This window comes from Syngnathus floridae, chromosome 17 (genome assembly GCF_059516105.1).
Source record: "Syngnathus floridae isolate MCC-2025c chromosome 17, RoL_Sflo_1.0, whole genome shotgun sequence".
NCBI lineage: Eukaryota > Metazoa > Chordata > Actinopteri > Syngnathiformes > Syngnathidae > Syngnathus > Syngnathus floridae.
The window spans coordinates 5358807-5373321 of NC_142429.1; the positions used below are offsets into that span (position 1 = coordinate 5358807).

At 55.1% G+C, this 14515-nt stretch overlaps 3 protein-coding genes across 6 annotated transcripts; 1 reads left to right on the plus strand and 2 right to left on the minus strand.

The window, feature by feature from the left end:
* Positions 1-111: 111 nt before the first annotated feature.
* On the minus strand, positions 112-7993 carry LOC148383855 (zinc finger protein 646). Of its 3 annotated transcripts, XM_088357043.1 has the most exons (5): positions 7645-7993; positions 3715-6392; positions 2340-3449; positions 2161-2255; positions 1700-1848 (listed from the first exon to the last, which is right to left on the minus strand). In XM_088357043.1, exons 2-4 carry the CDS (start codon positions 6213-6215, stop codon positions 2177-2179), a joined length of 3690 nt encoding a protein of 1229 aa, XP_088213169.1. In that variant the 5' UTR covers positions 6216-6392; positions 7645-7993; the 3' UTR covers positions 1700-1848; positions 2161-2176. The 3 variants fall into 3 exon arrangements, with proteins under 3 accessions (XP_088213166.1, XP_088213168.1, XP_088213169.1); XM_088357040.1 differs by lacking the exon at positions 2161-2255 and having other exon boundaries at positions 112-1848; positions 7645-7992; XM_088357042.1 differs by lacking the exons at positions 2161-2255; positions 7645-7993 and adding an exon at positions 7474-7579 and having other exon boundaries at positions 112-1848.
* A 212-nt stretch (positions 7994-8205) lies between these two features.
* thoc6 (THO complex 6) lies at positions 8206-10522 on the plus strand. The gene is made up of 13 exons (XM_088357055.1): positions 8206-8318; positions 8512-8603; positions 8671-8735; positions 8809-8912; positions 8992-9029; positions 9134-9182; positions 9266-9337; positions 9409-9511; positions 9694-9743; positions 9824-9886; positions 9964-10074; positions 10139-10267; positions 10369-10522. The coding sequence occupies exons 1-13, from the start codon at positions 8232-8234 to the stop codon at positions 10447-10449; spliced, it is 1044 nt and encodes a 347-aa protein (XP_088213181.1). The 5' UTR covers positions 8206-8231; the 3' UTR covers positions 10450-10522.
* Positions 10507-14467, minus strand: med15 (mediator complex subunit 15). Of its 2 annotated transcripts, XM_088357044.1 has the most exons (18): positions 14258-14467; positions 13837-13924; positions 13709-13760; positions 13606-13629; positions 13376-13540; positions 13006-13178; positions 12672-12935; positions 12458-12547; positions 12290-12385; positions 12111-12229; positions 11910-12037; positions 11717-11851; positions 11580-11643; positions 11443-11509; positions 11223-11377; positions 10957-11123; positions 10792-10890; positions 10507-10716 (listed from the first exon to the last, which is right to left on the minus strand). In XM_088357044.1, exons 1-18 carry the CDS (start codon positions 14323-14325, stop codon positions 10580-10582), a joined length of 2091 nt encoding a protein of 696 aa, XP_088213170.1. In that variant the 5' UTR covers positions 14326-14467; the 3' UTR covers positions 10507-10579. The 2 variants fall into 2 exon arrangements, with proteins under 2 accessions (XP_088213170.1, XP_088213171.1); XM_088357045.1 differs by lacking the exon at positions 13376-13540.
* Between the last annotated feature and the right edge of the window lie 48 nt (positions 14468-14515).

Consider the following 14515-nt stretch of genomic DNA (forward strand, 5'->3'; position numbering starts at 1 on the left):
GGGTGTTTGTCAGAATGTGTGTCAATGGAGAGGTTAAAATGATATGTGTGAATGGACAGACAAGGTTTAGATGATTTGGTTCTTTGAATGCGTCGACAAAAGCAAAGCGTGTTTGTGGAAGTCTTTTAATGCGTGTAAATGAAGTTTACAGTCGAGTTTGATGTCAAAACACGAAATACAAAATACAAAGTGACATGCGAAGACTCATCATACAAGTGTAAAAAGAAGCACAATCAATATTAAAACAATAACGTTAAGGACACGGGTTCTCGGGAGGCCAGTCAGTTCACTTCTTTCATTTAGAAATTCCACGCACGCCTCTCTCGTTGAATGACATCCAGCATTTGCACACGGTCGTCGTGCGAGTGAATGGACGACGCACATTTGTCGTCCGTTTTGTTTTCAGTCCTCAGCAGTTTCAAGTTAACAAGTTATCAAAAGACGTTAGAAAAGTCACGTGACTTCAAACTAAGCGTACATAAAGTCAAACGCGCTCGCTAACATCATGACGCTAACTAGCACCTCAGCGTCCAATCAATAAATACGGCAAAAGCTACGCTAGGAGATACAAAGGTCCCTTTAGCACAGGGGACCAGAAGGATTATGGGACATCACAGCTCTAAAGACATCTACACACTAGCGCTGCTGCTACTACACACACGTACGATACATACGTGTATTGATAACACGCTAACTATCCTACACAATCAGGAGGCGGATCTTCCTGACAGACACGCCCATTACCCACTCGCACGTGGGCCAATCCTGTTTGCGGGAGACAGCGTTCAAAATGCAGAGGCCACAAGCATTACGGGCAGAGGCATATGAAAAGTCAAAGTCCCGCCTCTTCAAAGCACCTTGCCTTAGCTCCGCCAATCTGTCACTTGAGTCTCGCTGAGTGTGTGTGTCCAGGAAGCGCGTTTGAGCACGTTCACACGTCTAGCTTCGGCCAGAGCGTGTTAGCGTTTGTCTCTGGTGCACCGAGCCCCGCTAGCAAGCTAAGTTCAGATAAAGGCGCCACCAAAATTGGGCGGCGGGCCGGCAATCCTGCGGGGCGTCGCCGCAGAGTTGCCGGCCCAGTGGACCTTCATGTGGTGCCTGAGGTTGGACTTGGAGGAGAAGCGTTTGTCACACTGCGAGCACGTAAAGGGTTTTTCCTTCGTGTGCATGCGGCGGTGGCAGATGAGCTGCGTAGATACCCGGAAGGACTTGCCGCACTCGGGGCACTGGTAGCGTTTGGGCTCGGTGTGGATGCGCCGGTGGTTCTTGAGGGACATCAGGTTGGGGAACTGCTTGTGGCAGGAGTTGCAGAAGAAGCTTCCGGTCTTGTGGCTGTTCTTGTGGTTGACCAGCGAGCTGGCGTGGCGGTAGGAGCGGCCGCACTGGTCGCACATGTGAGCCTTGGCCAACGCCTGCCGTGCGCGGACCCGGTTTGCGGCGCCCGCGCCCTGCTCTTGCATCAAGGTGAGGTCAAGGCCCGAGCCCCAGCCCGGCCGGTGGCGATGGGGCGGGGGCCGCAGGGGCGCTTGGCCGTGGCTGATCTCCATGTGCAGCCGGAAGCTGGCCTGCGTAGGGAAGGCGCGGCGGCAGGAGGTGCAGGTCAGCTCCCGCTGCTTTTGGTGGACCCGCCGGTGGTTGTAGAGCTGCGAGGCCACTCGGAAGGTCTTGCCGCAGTCGTGGCAGTGGTGGCGGCGGATCTCCGAGTGGATGCGGCGGTGATTCTTGAGGGCCAGGAGGTTGTTGTAGGTCTTGAGACACACGGCGCAGTGGTAGATGCCGAGCGTGTGCGTGTTCTTGTGGTTGAGGAGGGAACTGGCATGTCGGTAGGAGCGTCCGCATTGGTCACACCTGCGCACAGATTCAATGTTAGATGCCGAGTAGAAGCGCACATCACGTCAACGTTACGGTACTGCGTCGGTATTACGTTAGCGTTACAGTATATGATCTGCAATCCGGCTTAGCCAACAAGAGTTCCTAGCGGCCGAAGCGGGGACCTGGCGAGGGGGACCGGCCCAAAGGCAAGGTCACCCTGGTCCGCCCCCACGCCCTCTTCCTAATCTTGTCTACAGGTGGGCCGGTCTCACGCGCACACGGACACACAACATCAGCAGCACAAAGACAGAGTGGATGCTAACTGAAAGCAAACGGGGGTGACTTAACTGGTCTCTCCACTAATTCAATTTGTCCAAACTTCAGAAAAATCCGAATTCCGGCACGCGAATGGTCCCAAGGAAGCCGGATTGGAGATCATATACCTGGAATAGACATGTGCAGAGCTAAATTCATCTTCACTATTTGGACAAGTTCCAAAAATGCTCAACAAAGCGAGGACAACTCACGTGTAGCGACACTCATCGCCCTCTCCCGTGCCGCCGGGCGTCTTCCTCCTGACGTCCAGGCCTACCTGGTTGTCGCCGCAGCGGTGTCGGGCCAGTCCGGACCTGCCCTGGAAACTCTTGCCGCAGGTGGGGCAGCCGAAGGGCGTGGCGCCCTCCTCGTGTACTTTCTGGTGGTTGCGCAAAAAGCGGGCCAGGCGGAAGGCTTTCCCGCACGTGTGGCAGATGTGCTTCTTGCGCTGCGTGTGGATGCGCATGTGGTTGCGCAGAGCCATGTAGTTGGTGTAGGGCTTATCGCAGAAGTTGCAGCGGAAGTCGCCCGTTTTGTGCGTGTGTTTGTGGTTGAGCAGAGAGCTGGCGTGCTTGTAGGCGCAGCTGCACAGGTCGCACGCGTAAGGCCTCTCGTCCGAGTCCAGGTCCACAGAGCTCCTCTCCACACTGACGTTGGCCGAGCTGCCGGCCGACGACGAGGACGGCATGTGCTGGGCCGGGCAGTCGTGCGCAGCCAGCTGCTCGGCCGACGAGAAGCCCTCGCAGCAGCCGTCGCACTCAAAGTCCATCTGGGCTCCGGGCCCTTGCGGGCCCTTGCACAGGCCTGCCGTGGTGTGCGTGGCCAGCTGCCTCTGGGTACGGAAACCCTTGCCACACTCCTGGCAGTTGTGCTTCTTCTGCGCAAAGTGGAGGCGCAGGTGGTTCTTCATGGCCAGCCGATTCGGGTAGGTGGAGTTGCACACGTTGCAATGGTACTCGCCGATTTTGTGGAGGTTCTTGTGATTGGCCAAGCTGCCCGCGTGCCGGTACGTCTTGCCGCATTCCTCGCATGCGAAAGGCCGCCGCCCGCTCTCCGCCGGGTCAAACTTCTGAGGCCTGGACGTCCCGGCCGACGAGTAGGGCTTTTTGAAGCCCTGCTGAGCGTACTTGACACCCACGGCGGGGCCCTTGGATGACTCGCCTCGCATGCTCGCCATCTGAGACGGGCCGGGCTGCTGGTAGCGCGAGCCGTTGGGGCCGGTGCGGACCAGTCCTTTGGCCCGGTGTTCTTCATGGAGACGGAGGTGATTAATCAGCTGTTTTTGGATCTTGAAGGCCTTCCCACATTCTTCACACTTGTGCCTGGAGTTAGAAGGGACATGTCAATTTAGCTCATCGCAGTTAATAAGTGAATAGAAGTCATACAAGTCAACAGTTAGACTAAGGATAGTCAAGTACCGATACCAGGCACCGAAATCAGGCCGATTTCAAGGTATCGGTTATTCTGCTGTTACCAACCTAGGCAAAATTATCTGACACGACTGAAATGACACCTGTTGAGGGTTGGACTGACCATCCCTCAACACCTGACCCTTGATCTGGTGGAAAAGTAAAACGGTGGGCGTACCTTTTGAGGTCAAAGTGAGTCCTCTGGTGGTTCTTGAGGGCCAGCAAGTTGTAGTAACGCTTCTGACACACCAGGCAGCGGAAGACGCCAGTCTTGTGAGACTTTTTGTGGTTGAGCAGGGAGCACGGGTGTCTGTAGCCTCGCCCGCACTGGTCGCACTTGTGGGGTTTGTCACTTTGGTCCATCATTGGCCGTCGGCCATTTCCACCGAGGTCACGGCTTCCGCCCGCGACCCCACCGCCCATGCCGTCACCTCCGGACATCCCTTTGGCACCGTTGAGGCCCTGCTTGCTGAGCGAGCCGGCCCGATTCTTTCCGGGACACAGGTGGGTGATTAGGTGGTGACGATCCGCGAAGAACATGCCGCAGTCCACGCAAATGTGGTTGCGCCCGTCCATCTTGTCACCGCCGTTGGCCGAAGCAGCTCCGATGCCCTGTTGTTGGTCATCGGGTCTCTGCGGACCGTGGACTAGTTGGTGATTCAGGAGGTCTTGCTTCCTGGAGAAGCTTTGACCACATGTGGAGCAGATCATCCGCCAGTCCTGCTCCAGACTAGATGGTCCGGGACCAGAGGGATTATTGGCGTGACTTCGTAGATGGCTACGCAGGGCTCGTAGGCTGGCGTAATGGTTCCCACACACGGAGCACTGGTAGATTTCTCCGTCGTCGTCATCCTTGTCAGGATTTGCCATCCTCTTCCCTCCGGTCTGGGAGTACTGCCGCTGACCGGTCCCTTCCTTAAGACCGCCAGAGGTCTGCATGGAGCTGCTACTAGAGTTGTGGTAGTTCATGTTGCCGATAAAACCATTGGACATGTTACTCTGCTGCTGTGGCGGCGCTTGACCTCGGCGAGAGCACATGTGCGACTTGATACCGGACACGTCGGCATACATCTCACCGCAGTCGGCGCACACGTGGCGGTCGGCCTGCCGGTGGGTGGAGCCCCCGTCGAAGCGCTCATGGAACTCCAGCGAGTCCAAAGCGTTGCTGTGACCGCCGTCCGGTACAAAATGGGCAGTGTCCGTGAGGTTTCCCGGCAGAGAGATGGGCGTGGTGGCGCCGCTGCTCTCCTGCACGTAGCTCTGCTGAGAGTCCAACGTCAGCGGCTCCGGCGATAACCAGTCGTTCCCGTCGCCCAGAGGCTGGTTGGAGGAGCGGCCCTTGTGGCTTCGCAGGTGGCTGTGTAGTGCCGCCAAATGAGGGTACTGCTTACAGCAGACGCTGCACTGATAGTGGCCCGTTTGATGACAGCGTTTGTGGTTGACCAGGCTGCCGGCGTGCCGATAACTCTTGCCGCACTCACCGCACTTGAAGCGACGTTCGCCGTCATCCGGAGAGCCGGCCTGGGCCACGCGGCTTCCCGATGAAGATGACACAGAGCCCTGGGAATCCGAGTTGAGTATGGAGCTGTCCTGGCCGTGGGAGGCCGGGTGGGGGTCGTGGGTCAGGTAGTGTACTTTGAGGGTTTCCAGGTCGGGATGTCCCGCTCCGCAGTATGCACACGTATATATGGGATTGTTGACGGGAGGGCCCATGATGGGGTCGTAGGGACCCCTTTTATCACCGGGCAAAGGCGGGAGGGGTAGAGGGTCGCCGAGAGCTGGAGTGTATGCCGGTGATCGAACTGCACTCAAATTGTGAGGCATGATGCCAGGAAAGCTTCGGGACAGTCCGAGGGACGGCGAGGTGCTGTTGTGAAGGAGAATGTGCTCCTGGAAATCGGCCTTGTTGGGGAGTGCAATCTGGCACAGGTGGCAGAAGCAGGAGTTGGCGTTGTCACTCTGGGTGGCCTGAGAGCCGCTGCCCCCACCGCGCTCAGACTGGTGGAGGCCGCCTCCGCCGCTCACCATGGACGCTGCAGGGCTCTTGAACTTGGAGTGAGTCCTCTCGTGGCTGTTGAGGGCAGCCAGGTTGCTAAATTGTTTGAAGCACACAGAGCACTTGAAGCTTCCTTGCTGGTGGCACTTCTTGTGGTTTACCAAACTACCGTGATGCCGGTAGGTTCTGTCGCACTGGTCGCACTTGAACGGTCGGTCCCAGGCGTCGTCCGACTCGGGGGAACCTTTGGTACCTTCGTGGCCCTGCAGGGCGCTATTGTTCAAGTGAGGGCGTCCGAAGCCGTCCGAGAGCTCCTGGCCGAGGGCGTAGTCCCTTTCGTGAGGGCCTCCTTCCTCGGGAACCTCCTCGTTTTCTTCTTCGGCGTGAGCGCTACTCGGGGACAAGGTGTGTATGCGAAGGTGATTTTTGAGAGCAACCGCGTTGGGCAGGGTGCGGGTGCAGACGGGACACTGGAAGGAGCCCACTTCGTGAGACTTTTTATGGTTGGCCAAACTAGCAGCGTGTTTGTAAATTCTTCCACACTGTTCACACTCAAAACGTGCACTTTCTCCTTGCTGGTAATGTGCTTTCATATGTTCTAGAAGACTTGGAGTACTGGGGCAGACCATATCACATTCTTTACAGGGGAAACCCTTGGCACGACTCATATCATGCATTGCCATAGTACTCTGGCCAGCTTTCAGGTGGGGGTCGCCACGGCGCGACCGCCGGTGACCATTGGGACGGGTGGGAGGGGCTTTCGCTTGAGAGGGGCTTTGCTCATCAGTCGAATACGCCGACCATCTTCTCCCCAACGGCCAATCGGGCCACGCCCCTGGCAGGTGGCCGGTGAGGCGTTACTACGGAGACAAGAGAGAGAGAGAGGGCGGGGGGGATGTGTATTTAGTCAAATGTGGGAGAAATAAAGTGAAAGTGTTCTTGCTCATGAACCAACATTCATGTGTCTGTTGTGGGGGGCGGGCTTCCCGACACTGTAGCAGCATATTTGAGTTCACCAGATTTAAAAGTGATTCATTTACTACAAATACAACATTCTGCATCTGTCTCTGCTAGCAATGTAGAGTAACACAACAATTAAATGCTCTTTCACAAATGACACTTGGATGAGCATGATTGCACACTCAGACTGGAGTTGCATTCCATCTAATTAATATCTGCATGCATACAGGTCATTTACGGGCCAAAAATATTGACCTGCAGTATGCACGGAGCCCAAGTCCACTTTACAAAAATAAGTGGGAAATTAAGTAAGGGACTGCTTTGGGACTACTTTGATGTCTTCAGTGTTTCTATGGCAACATGTCAGCAGACAACACTTTCAAGCGATAATCTCATTATTTAGCATGCACGTGTTGTTGTTTACGTGTGAAGTTGCCAATGGCTTTCTGTGACTGACGTGCTGGCGCAGTGAAGGGGAAAAGGGGAGAGGAAGACTGAGGGGAAGAGCGGGCCGCGCGTGGAGGGGGCCGCCTGACCTTGGCCCGACTCCAGCGCGCATCTGTCGGACAAAGCCAAGCATCTTTCACGCCGCGCGGCTCTTCCTTTCCCGGAGCGTCATTCGCCGCCTCCACCGTTAACCCAAACGAGCAAGCTGACGGGATGATTCCGTCCACAACAAAAATGACAAGGGCTGTTCAGCGACGAGCCGCCGCCTACCTGCCCGCACAGCGCGCAGCGCGGCCGACCCGGGGCCAAATCAGCCCAGTGGTGGCGACCACGGCGGCGCTTTAGAACATGTTTGACTTTGACGAAAACGCCATTGTGCACGTTAACCACAAGCAGCCCGACAACGTTAGCTCGCCGGCTAGCTGTTTAGGAACCTGGCTCGTATGTTCAGCTTGACAGCAAGAAAGGAAGCAAACAAACAAACAAACAACCAAGCACCCACCCACCACAATGCTCACTCTCAGATGTACGCACACGCAAGACGCGGACTGCTTCCCGCAATCAGCCTCGGCCGGCAGCCGTGTTAGCCCCTCCGCTAGCCGCCAAGCTAACTGAGCTAGCCCCGCAGCTACACAAAGATGTCGACCCTCCGCGCGCGGCCCCCCTTTAGTGGGGGGGGAAGCTGCTTTGCAGCCTCAAACTTACCCTTCCGCTGGTCTCCGCGTCCCGCTAAATAAAGCGAGTTGCGTCGGCGTGCGATGCAAACGCAGAACGTTGCGCCGTCAGCGACGAACCATGTTTTTTTTTTTTTTTTGGGCATCTGCTGTTTTTCTTTTGCACGCTCGACTTTTGCCTCTTGGCTGTCCGCCGCCGCTACGACGACAACGACGACGACAACACACTTCCTGCCGCGCACCGCGTCATCATGCGCGCGGCACGACGACGACGACCAGCTGGAAAAAACGATAATGCATGCCAATTGATCATCTGCTGTCTGCAAGAGTTTTCATTTTTATTTTCCACATGAGCGGGAGAGGCCGAGCCGAGCCGAATGGTGCCGAGCCGGGCCGAGCGGGAAAAGGAGCAGCGCCATGTTGGGAGATTTTCTTTTGTTTTAGTCTTCTCTTAATGCTTTAGCTGTGTTTTGTTGTTGTTGCTGTATTGATGTGATGACAAATTAAAATAAATATCCCCCTTCAACACCACACACTGTTTAACGCACTATCTGCCATCATGACAAAACAACGAGCATGTCGCGACCGCGCTCCTCAGACTACATATCCCAGAATGCAATGCGTGGCGACGTGCATTTCATGCGCTTGCACTACCGATCAAATCGCGCCGTCCGTGCACGCAACTCAACAATGGGTCCCGTGGAGGTAAACTTTCTCCTTTCTTTATCCAATAAAGGTGATTTAATTTGAGTCATGGCCAAATAAAATTGACTGCTTTTAAAACGAAACAAACATCGTTCTCCTAATTTGCGGAGGAACACAACTATGATACAACAACATCTCAATGCGCACATCTATACATGTATGACATGTGAATAAACATGCGACGTACCCACAGCTGCTGCACATGTCAGTGTTCTCTCAACGGTTTTCACCATGTGGACGTTTCCTGGCGGCGGGAAACAACTACGGGGAGATCGCCATCTTCAGGTGAGCCTTGCGAGGATGACGATGAGAACGGCCATAAAGATGCTGAGGAAGAAAGTTGTTGTGTCAGTTTGTGCGCAGCTTTGAGCCCTGATGCGTCGGAGGCGGGTCGGAAGCCCTTATTTACGTTTCCAGGTGAGCAATGTTGATCTTTTGTCCATCTCGGGTGAGGCCAATGTCTATCCCTCTGACTGTGGGTGCATCTCAGCTCACGACGGTCCCGTGTTGTGTCTGGAGTCGTTTGGCGGCCATCTGCTGAGTGCCGGGGACGGGTCGGTCAGCGCTTGGAACTGGGCCGAGCTCATCAAGAAGGTAGTGAGACATGACAGCACGTTGACATAGCACCGCGGGGCGTAACTCACTGTTAGGCTTTTCTTGTGTTTGCCTTCAGAATGTTAAAGTTGTGTGGACAAAGAGACCGGAATACAAGTGAGTGGCGGGTCCCCACGCAGGATGGCTCACCGTTCACCAATGTCTGGCTTGCGGCAGATCACGTTAACGCCTTCTCTCTCTCTCCCTCGTTCCTCCATCAGAGCCAACATGGAGATCCCAGAGATCAACGCCATGGCAGTCAACCCCCGAGTGAGTAGGGAAAAGTTCTGTACTAGTGCACGCTTTGCCCTGTTTGGATCCACTAAACAAAAGTGTTTGTGTGTTGGTGTCAGGACAACAGTGTGGTGTTTGGTGGCGGTGACAACAACGTTCACATCCTGGATCTTGAGCACGGCGTCTTTAAGGCAGGCTGCGAGTGCAAGTGCCAGCATCGCTAGGCGGCAGCCAATGTTGACGTTTCCATCTTCTCCCTCAGGCCGTCTTCCGAGGACACTCGGACTACATCCACTGTTTGAGTGTGAGAGAGCGCGAGGGTGAGGTTCTCTCGGGCAGCGAGGATGGCGCCGTCAGGATGTGGGGTGAGGCCAGAAGGACATTTTAGATACCAAGGACATCTTAAAGTTCCATATTCCCCAATTTGCCACTTTTGCTGGGATTGCAAATTCCATCTTCCCCAGAATTCGGAATTCCCTGTTTTCTGGAAATCTCCTGTTAAGCACACAAATGACATTTTGTGATTGTTGAGTCTTGTTGTGTGCAGACAGCAGGACATCTCAGTGCGTTCACTGCGTGGAGGTGCACAAGTACCAGGTAAGATGCCGTCATCACGTGGCCGCAGCTGTCTGTTAGCGTGCTGTTGATTTAGCTCCTCGTCTTTCCGTGTTTGACAGAAATGTGCCCGCCCTCAGTTTGGCAAGTGGATCAGCTGTTTGACCACCGATTCGGATTGGATGGTGAGGAGGCAGAAGTTGTCAGTGCAGTGAATATCCTTTGGTGGTCGTTCTTGCTTTTGACTGTTATGTGGGTCCAGTTGTGCGGCGGCGGTCCATCCCTTTCCCTTTGGCACCTTCGCTCCCTGACGCCCACGTCCGTCTTCGCGCTGAGCGGCTGCCAGAGACAAGCCAGCTTCTACCAGGACATGGTGAGCAAAATCTGCTTCAACTTAAATGGCACCGCCTTCAACTTGCATGTCTGTCCTGTCGCAGATTCTGGCAGTGGGCCAAGGTCCCACCGTGTCCCACTGCCTGCTGGGGGGACAGGTCAAGGCTCAGATCCCATGCACGCCCAACAACGTCAACAGCCTGGAGCTCAACACCAACAGCGCCGAACACCAGGTAGTCGGGGATGGGAATCCATAAGCAGAAAATGACGTAGCTACTAACTGATCACAGGCAGGCATGTGTCAGATGTATGAAGCTTTTTTTTGGTGTTGTAGGTGTTGACGGTGGCAGGAAGCAGCCAATTTGTGGACGTGTTCACCAACGTGTCCTACAGAGCCTTTTCGCTACACTTTTGATGCACAACACTTTTTTTGCCCCTTTTTTTAATGATGTGAATAAAATGTCCTCATATGTGGTCTTCAGACATGATGATGGTGTTTTATTAATGTTCAAAGTGAAAAAAGGTTGCCATTTGAGATGTTGCGATCACGCGGCGGACAAACAGGCCTGGCGGACGCTCTGCGCCCACGTGTGCAGAACCTCCGTCAGTGAGTGCTTGTCGGGAAGCTGCAGCAGCTTGGACGCCAGGGTCCTATGCACCGACTGCAGGAAATGGTTGGCGCCTGCGCACATTTTGATATTTTGCCACTTCTCGTAACAGAAATGCCTCTGTAGCGATTGCTCGTAACTTTACTCACCGTACTGGTCGGCGTGGTCGGCCCAGTAGGGGCTATTATCCGGATAGTCAGCGGGAACGCTCAGCTGAAGCGGCGGAACGGTAGGAAGGTTTTTGTCCTCTGCGGAAAAAAAAGGAGGTCAGAGATGAGACGAGGTTGTGGGGTGGGGGCATCTTAGTGTCTCACCGAGCTTGCACAGCAGGTGCACGGCGCCGTTGTTGCTGCAGTAGGCCGGGTCCAGGTGCACCAGGAACTTGACGTCCAGCCGGGCCACCTCACCCTGCAGGATGTTGGGCACCTTCTGACGCTCATCCTCGTCATGCTTCCTCTTCCGCGAAGGAACCGACGGCCCGCTGAGGAGGACGCCGCAAAAAGTTACCCGTGGAGTGCAAACTTGAAGGCACCTGGAGAGGATTTTGCGGGGAGTCGGAAGAGTAGCCTCTCATGCTTACGTGATGGGTGGGCCGTGAATGGCGGCTAAGGCGGGGGCGAAGGTGCGGTGGAGCGAGTGGTTGAAGACAGGAGAGCGGAGGTTGGCCATAACGGCGTCAAGTAGTGGCTGGCACAAATACGGCTGCTTGGGCGGCAGTGGCGGCGGAGGTGTCGGCTGAGCAAAAAACACACACGCGTTAGCGTTAATGATGTAACGCGGAGGGTGGGGGCGTATCTTACCACGGCCATGTCGTTCTTTAGCTTCTCCAATGCAATCTCACACTTCTGCAGCGTCTTCAGAGGACACCTGAAGGTCAGAAGAATTAAGAGGACTGTCTCCATGGTAACAGAGTTCAACAATTGCCCAGTCCTTTCACCTGGTCTTGGGGTCCGTGAGGATGTTGAGGAGACTCTTCATCTTGCTGAGGTCCTTCTTTCGCTCTGACAATGACAACGAGTCAACGCCCACTCACGAGAAGTGCATTTACATTTACCGCTCAGCCCCACCCACTACCTTCGTTCTTATCAATCTTGTTGATCATGCGACGCAGAGGCTCGATGTATTTGGAAAGCTGTTTAAGTTTTTCCATGTACTGCTGGTCCTCCTGGGACGCTGCCCCAGCGGGACTCATCACAGAGTTTGGGTTTCCTGTTGGGAAGACATGTTCAGATCACGACGGTCGCATGGGGTGTGTGCACGTTTGTACCTGGAGTGCTAAGTGGGCCGGGCGACGGGACACCATAGTTCTGGGGTGTCCTGGCGGTAGACGGACTCTGTGAGGGTTGAGGGGACGGGCTGGGCTGAAAGCCCCCCGGAGACGGCGTGGGACCTGAGCTGCAGCAAGGATGAGGTCGTGGACGGTAAGGCAGAACGTCGACAGGAAGACGTCGTAGACACGTTCTCATACCTGGCCGAGTTGGGCTGCGAGGTGGGAGGCTGAGGAGAGGGTTGGGGAGGCGGAGGCATGGATTGCGGGGTCTGGACCTGCACGGGCGAGGGTGACGACATCATGGCATGCTGCTGCACCTGCCAGGACAAACAGAGCTGACTGACAGACCCTGAAAAGTCACAGCTTGGAGGTCATACCTGTTGCGTCACGGCGGCAGCATTGGGGGGCGGGATGGCCGGGGCCATTGTGGGCCGGGGCAGTCGGGCCGGGATCTGCATGTTGGGACGCACCAACTGGACAAGAATGGACGCGTGATTGACGGCAGCGATTCCTTGTCTGATTCCCACCTGAAGGCGGCGACTCACCTGGCCTGACGCGGCCGCCATTTGCGCCTGTACGGCCGCCTGCTGTTGCTGCTGCTGCTGTTGCTGCTGCTGCTGCAACGCTGCCCGGGCCTGCACACATGTTCAAGGGGCACGGGAGCAATGCTCAGGGAAGGGTCTCAGTTATGAAGCTCAAGAGAGGGGGACTTGGAGGTGGGGCCTTTGGTTAAGGAAGTAGGGTCAGGCGCCTTTTGACCTGGAAAGCCTGCTGCATCTTGAGCTGGTGCTGCTGCTGACTCAACGAGTTGATGGGGACGTGCTGGGCGGGCGCCATCTGTCCAGCCAGAGACTGTGGGACCATGGCGGCCTGCTGCTGCTGTAGGAGCGGCTGCATGGGGCCTGGCTGAGCCTGCGCCTGTTGCTGGACCATGTGCTGAATGGACTGTGCCTGTGCCTGCGCATGCTGCTGCTGCAGCTGTAACTGCACCATCTGCTGCTGCTGCATCCTAGACTGATGCATCTGTACACACACAAATTGGTGGCGGCTGAAGGGAACGAGTACCTGCTTGTGGTTGCGGTTGTGGGCGTACCTGGTTCTGCTGCTGCTGGTTTTGCTGTTGTTGGTTCTGGTGCATCTGCTGCTGCTGGGCTCTCATCTGCTGTTGAACTTGGAACTGCTGCTGCTGCTGCTGGAACTGTTGGAACTGTAAGTTCTGCTGCTGCTGCTGTTGCTGCTGCAAGGACAACTGGGTCGGACCCCCCACTGAGGACCAGAAACAAGAGTGAGAAGGTGGGGGGAAATGAGGGGCAGACTGCCATGTGTCCTTGTCATGTTTGCATGCCTGCGCAGTTAGCTTTGACCGGGATGTAATAATTCCCGACTAACCAAAGCTCCACCTCCACACCGCCGCATAAAATCAAAGTGATGTGCGGCCCCTGCGGGCAAGCAAACGCACTCACAAGGTTGTGGATTTCCAGACACCCCAGGCATGGCATGCTGGCCTATCTGCATGGGTGCCATGGGCCCCATTCCCCCAACGGGGGCACCGGCGGGGCGGGGCCCCATGCCGATGGCCCCCGGGCCCCCTCCGACGCCCGTCAGGTTAGTTAGGGCATTGATGGGATCTAGTAGAGACAACACACGCCGCGTTACCCGCGCCGTCCACGTGCACCGGGACACGTGCACTCACCTGGACCTCCCAGGGTCTTTTTGTCTGTCAAAGAAAAACAAGGCAGGGGTCAGATATCAAGGAGCAATGGGATGGCTGACCGAATGAATTAATGGTGACTCACGGATGTCGCGGTAGTGGATGATGAGCCTGGCCACCAGAGACAGATACTCCTCCTGCAAATACAACATTGTGAATTTTCCTTCAAAATGCCACCTTTGAGAGGGTCCACTTCAAATCCTCCCGACTCACTCTGGACTTGGCTTTGATGTAAACGTGGTTCTCCATGTCCGTGCTGGACTTGCTGTGTCCGCTTCCCGCCTTCCTCTTGGCCTCCTCACTGCAAAGTGTAAGCACAACATGGTCACATTTACATGCATCTTGAGGATTTATGCATTCCTCCACGTTTATCAGTAATGCTGACATGAGTTTGATGACTCAAAAAGTATTTGACATGAGTTTGATGACTCAAAAAGAATTGGAAAAGATGTTGATTTTGGTTTTGTCTTGTCACATTGCTATTTAAATGCTAACACCCACACAGGGTGTAGAGAGGATTCAAACACACAACCTCAGAACTGCGAGCCAATAGTGATAACTAAACAACAAAAAGGTCTTAAGCTAAGCTAAAAAGCGCAGAAAGCGATAGAGCCAAACGGCGATCAAATCTCACATCTGAGCAACGACTTTCTGCCGGAACTGAGGACTTCTCCAGTCGCTGTCGGGTCCCGGAACCTCCATTGCGACGGCAAGCCAGACAATAAAGTTAATCAAACACGTTTCAGACACAAAATATTCAAAGATCTACAACAACAAAGTGGGCCACAGTCTCTTGACGTGCTCCGCTTGTCTTCTTGTTCTTCTTCTATTCTGCGCTAAACAGTGACATGCACGTGACCGCCACCTAACGGACGCGCATTTCTGTGAGATT

Bases quoted from the DNA above. Each gene is read 5' to 3' on its own strand.
- LOC148383855 (XM_088357040.1), bottom strand. From the start codon at position 6,215: ATGGCAATGCATGATATGAGTCGTGCCAAGGGTTTCCCCTGTAAAGAA. The intron at 3,450-3,714 runs GTACGCCCACCG...TTCTAACTCCAG, and splicing joins ACTCACTTTGACCTCAAAAG to GCACAAGTGTGAAGAATGTG. The intron at 1,849-2,339 runs GTGAGTTGTCCT...ATCTGTGCGCAG, and splicing joins GGCGATGAGTGTCGCTACAC to GTGTGACCAATGCGGACGCT.
- thoc6 (XM_088357055.1), top strand. From the start codon at position 8,232: ATGCGTGGCGACGTGCATTTCATGCGCTTGCACTACCGATCAAATCGC. The intron at 8,319-8,511 runs GTAAACTTTCTC...ACGTACCCACAG, and splicing joins CAACAATGGGTCCCGTGGAG to CTGCTGCACATGTCAGTGTT. The intron at 10,268-10,368 runs GTAGTCGGGGAT...TTGGTGTTGTAG, and splicing joins CCAACAGCGCCGAACACCAG to GTGTTGACGGTGGCAGGAAG.
- med15 (XM_088357044.1), bottom strand. From the start codon at position 14,325: ATGGAGGTTCCGGGACCCGACAGCGACTGGAGAAGTCCTCAGTTCCGG. The intron at 13,761-13,836 runs GTGAGTCGGGAG...TTGTATTTGCAG, and splicing joins ACATCAAAGCCAAGTCCAGA to GAGGAGTATCTGTCTCTGGT. The intron at 11,644-11,716 runs GTAGTGGGTGGG...TGTCATTGTCAG, and splicing joins CAAGATTGATAAGAACGAAG to AGCGAAAGAAGGACCTCAGC.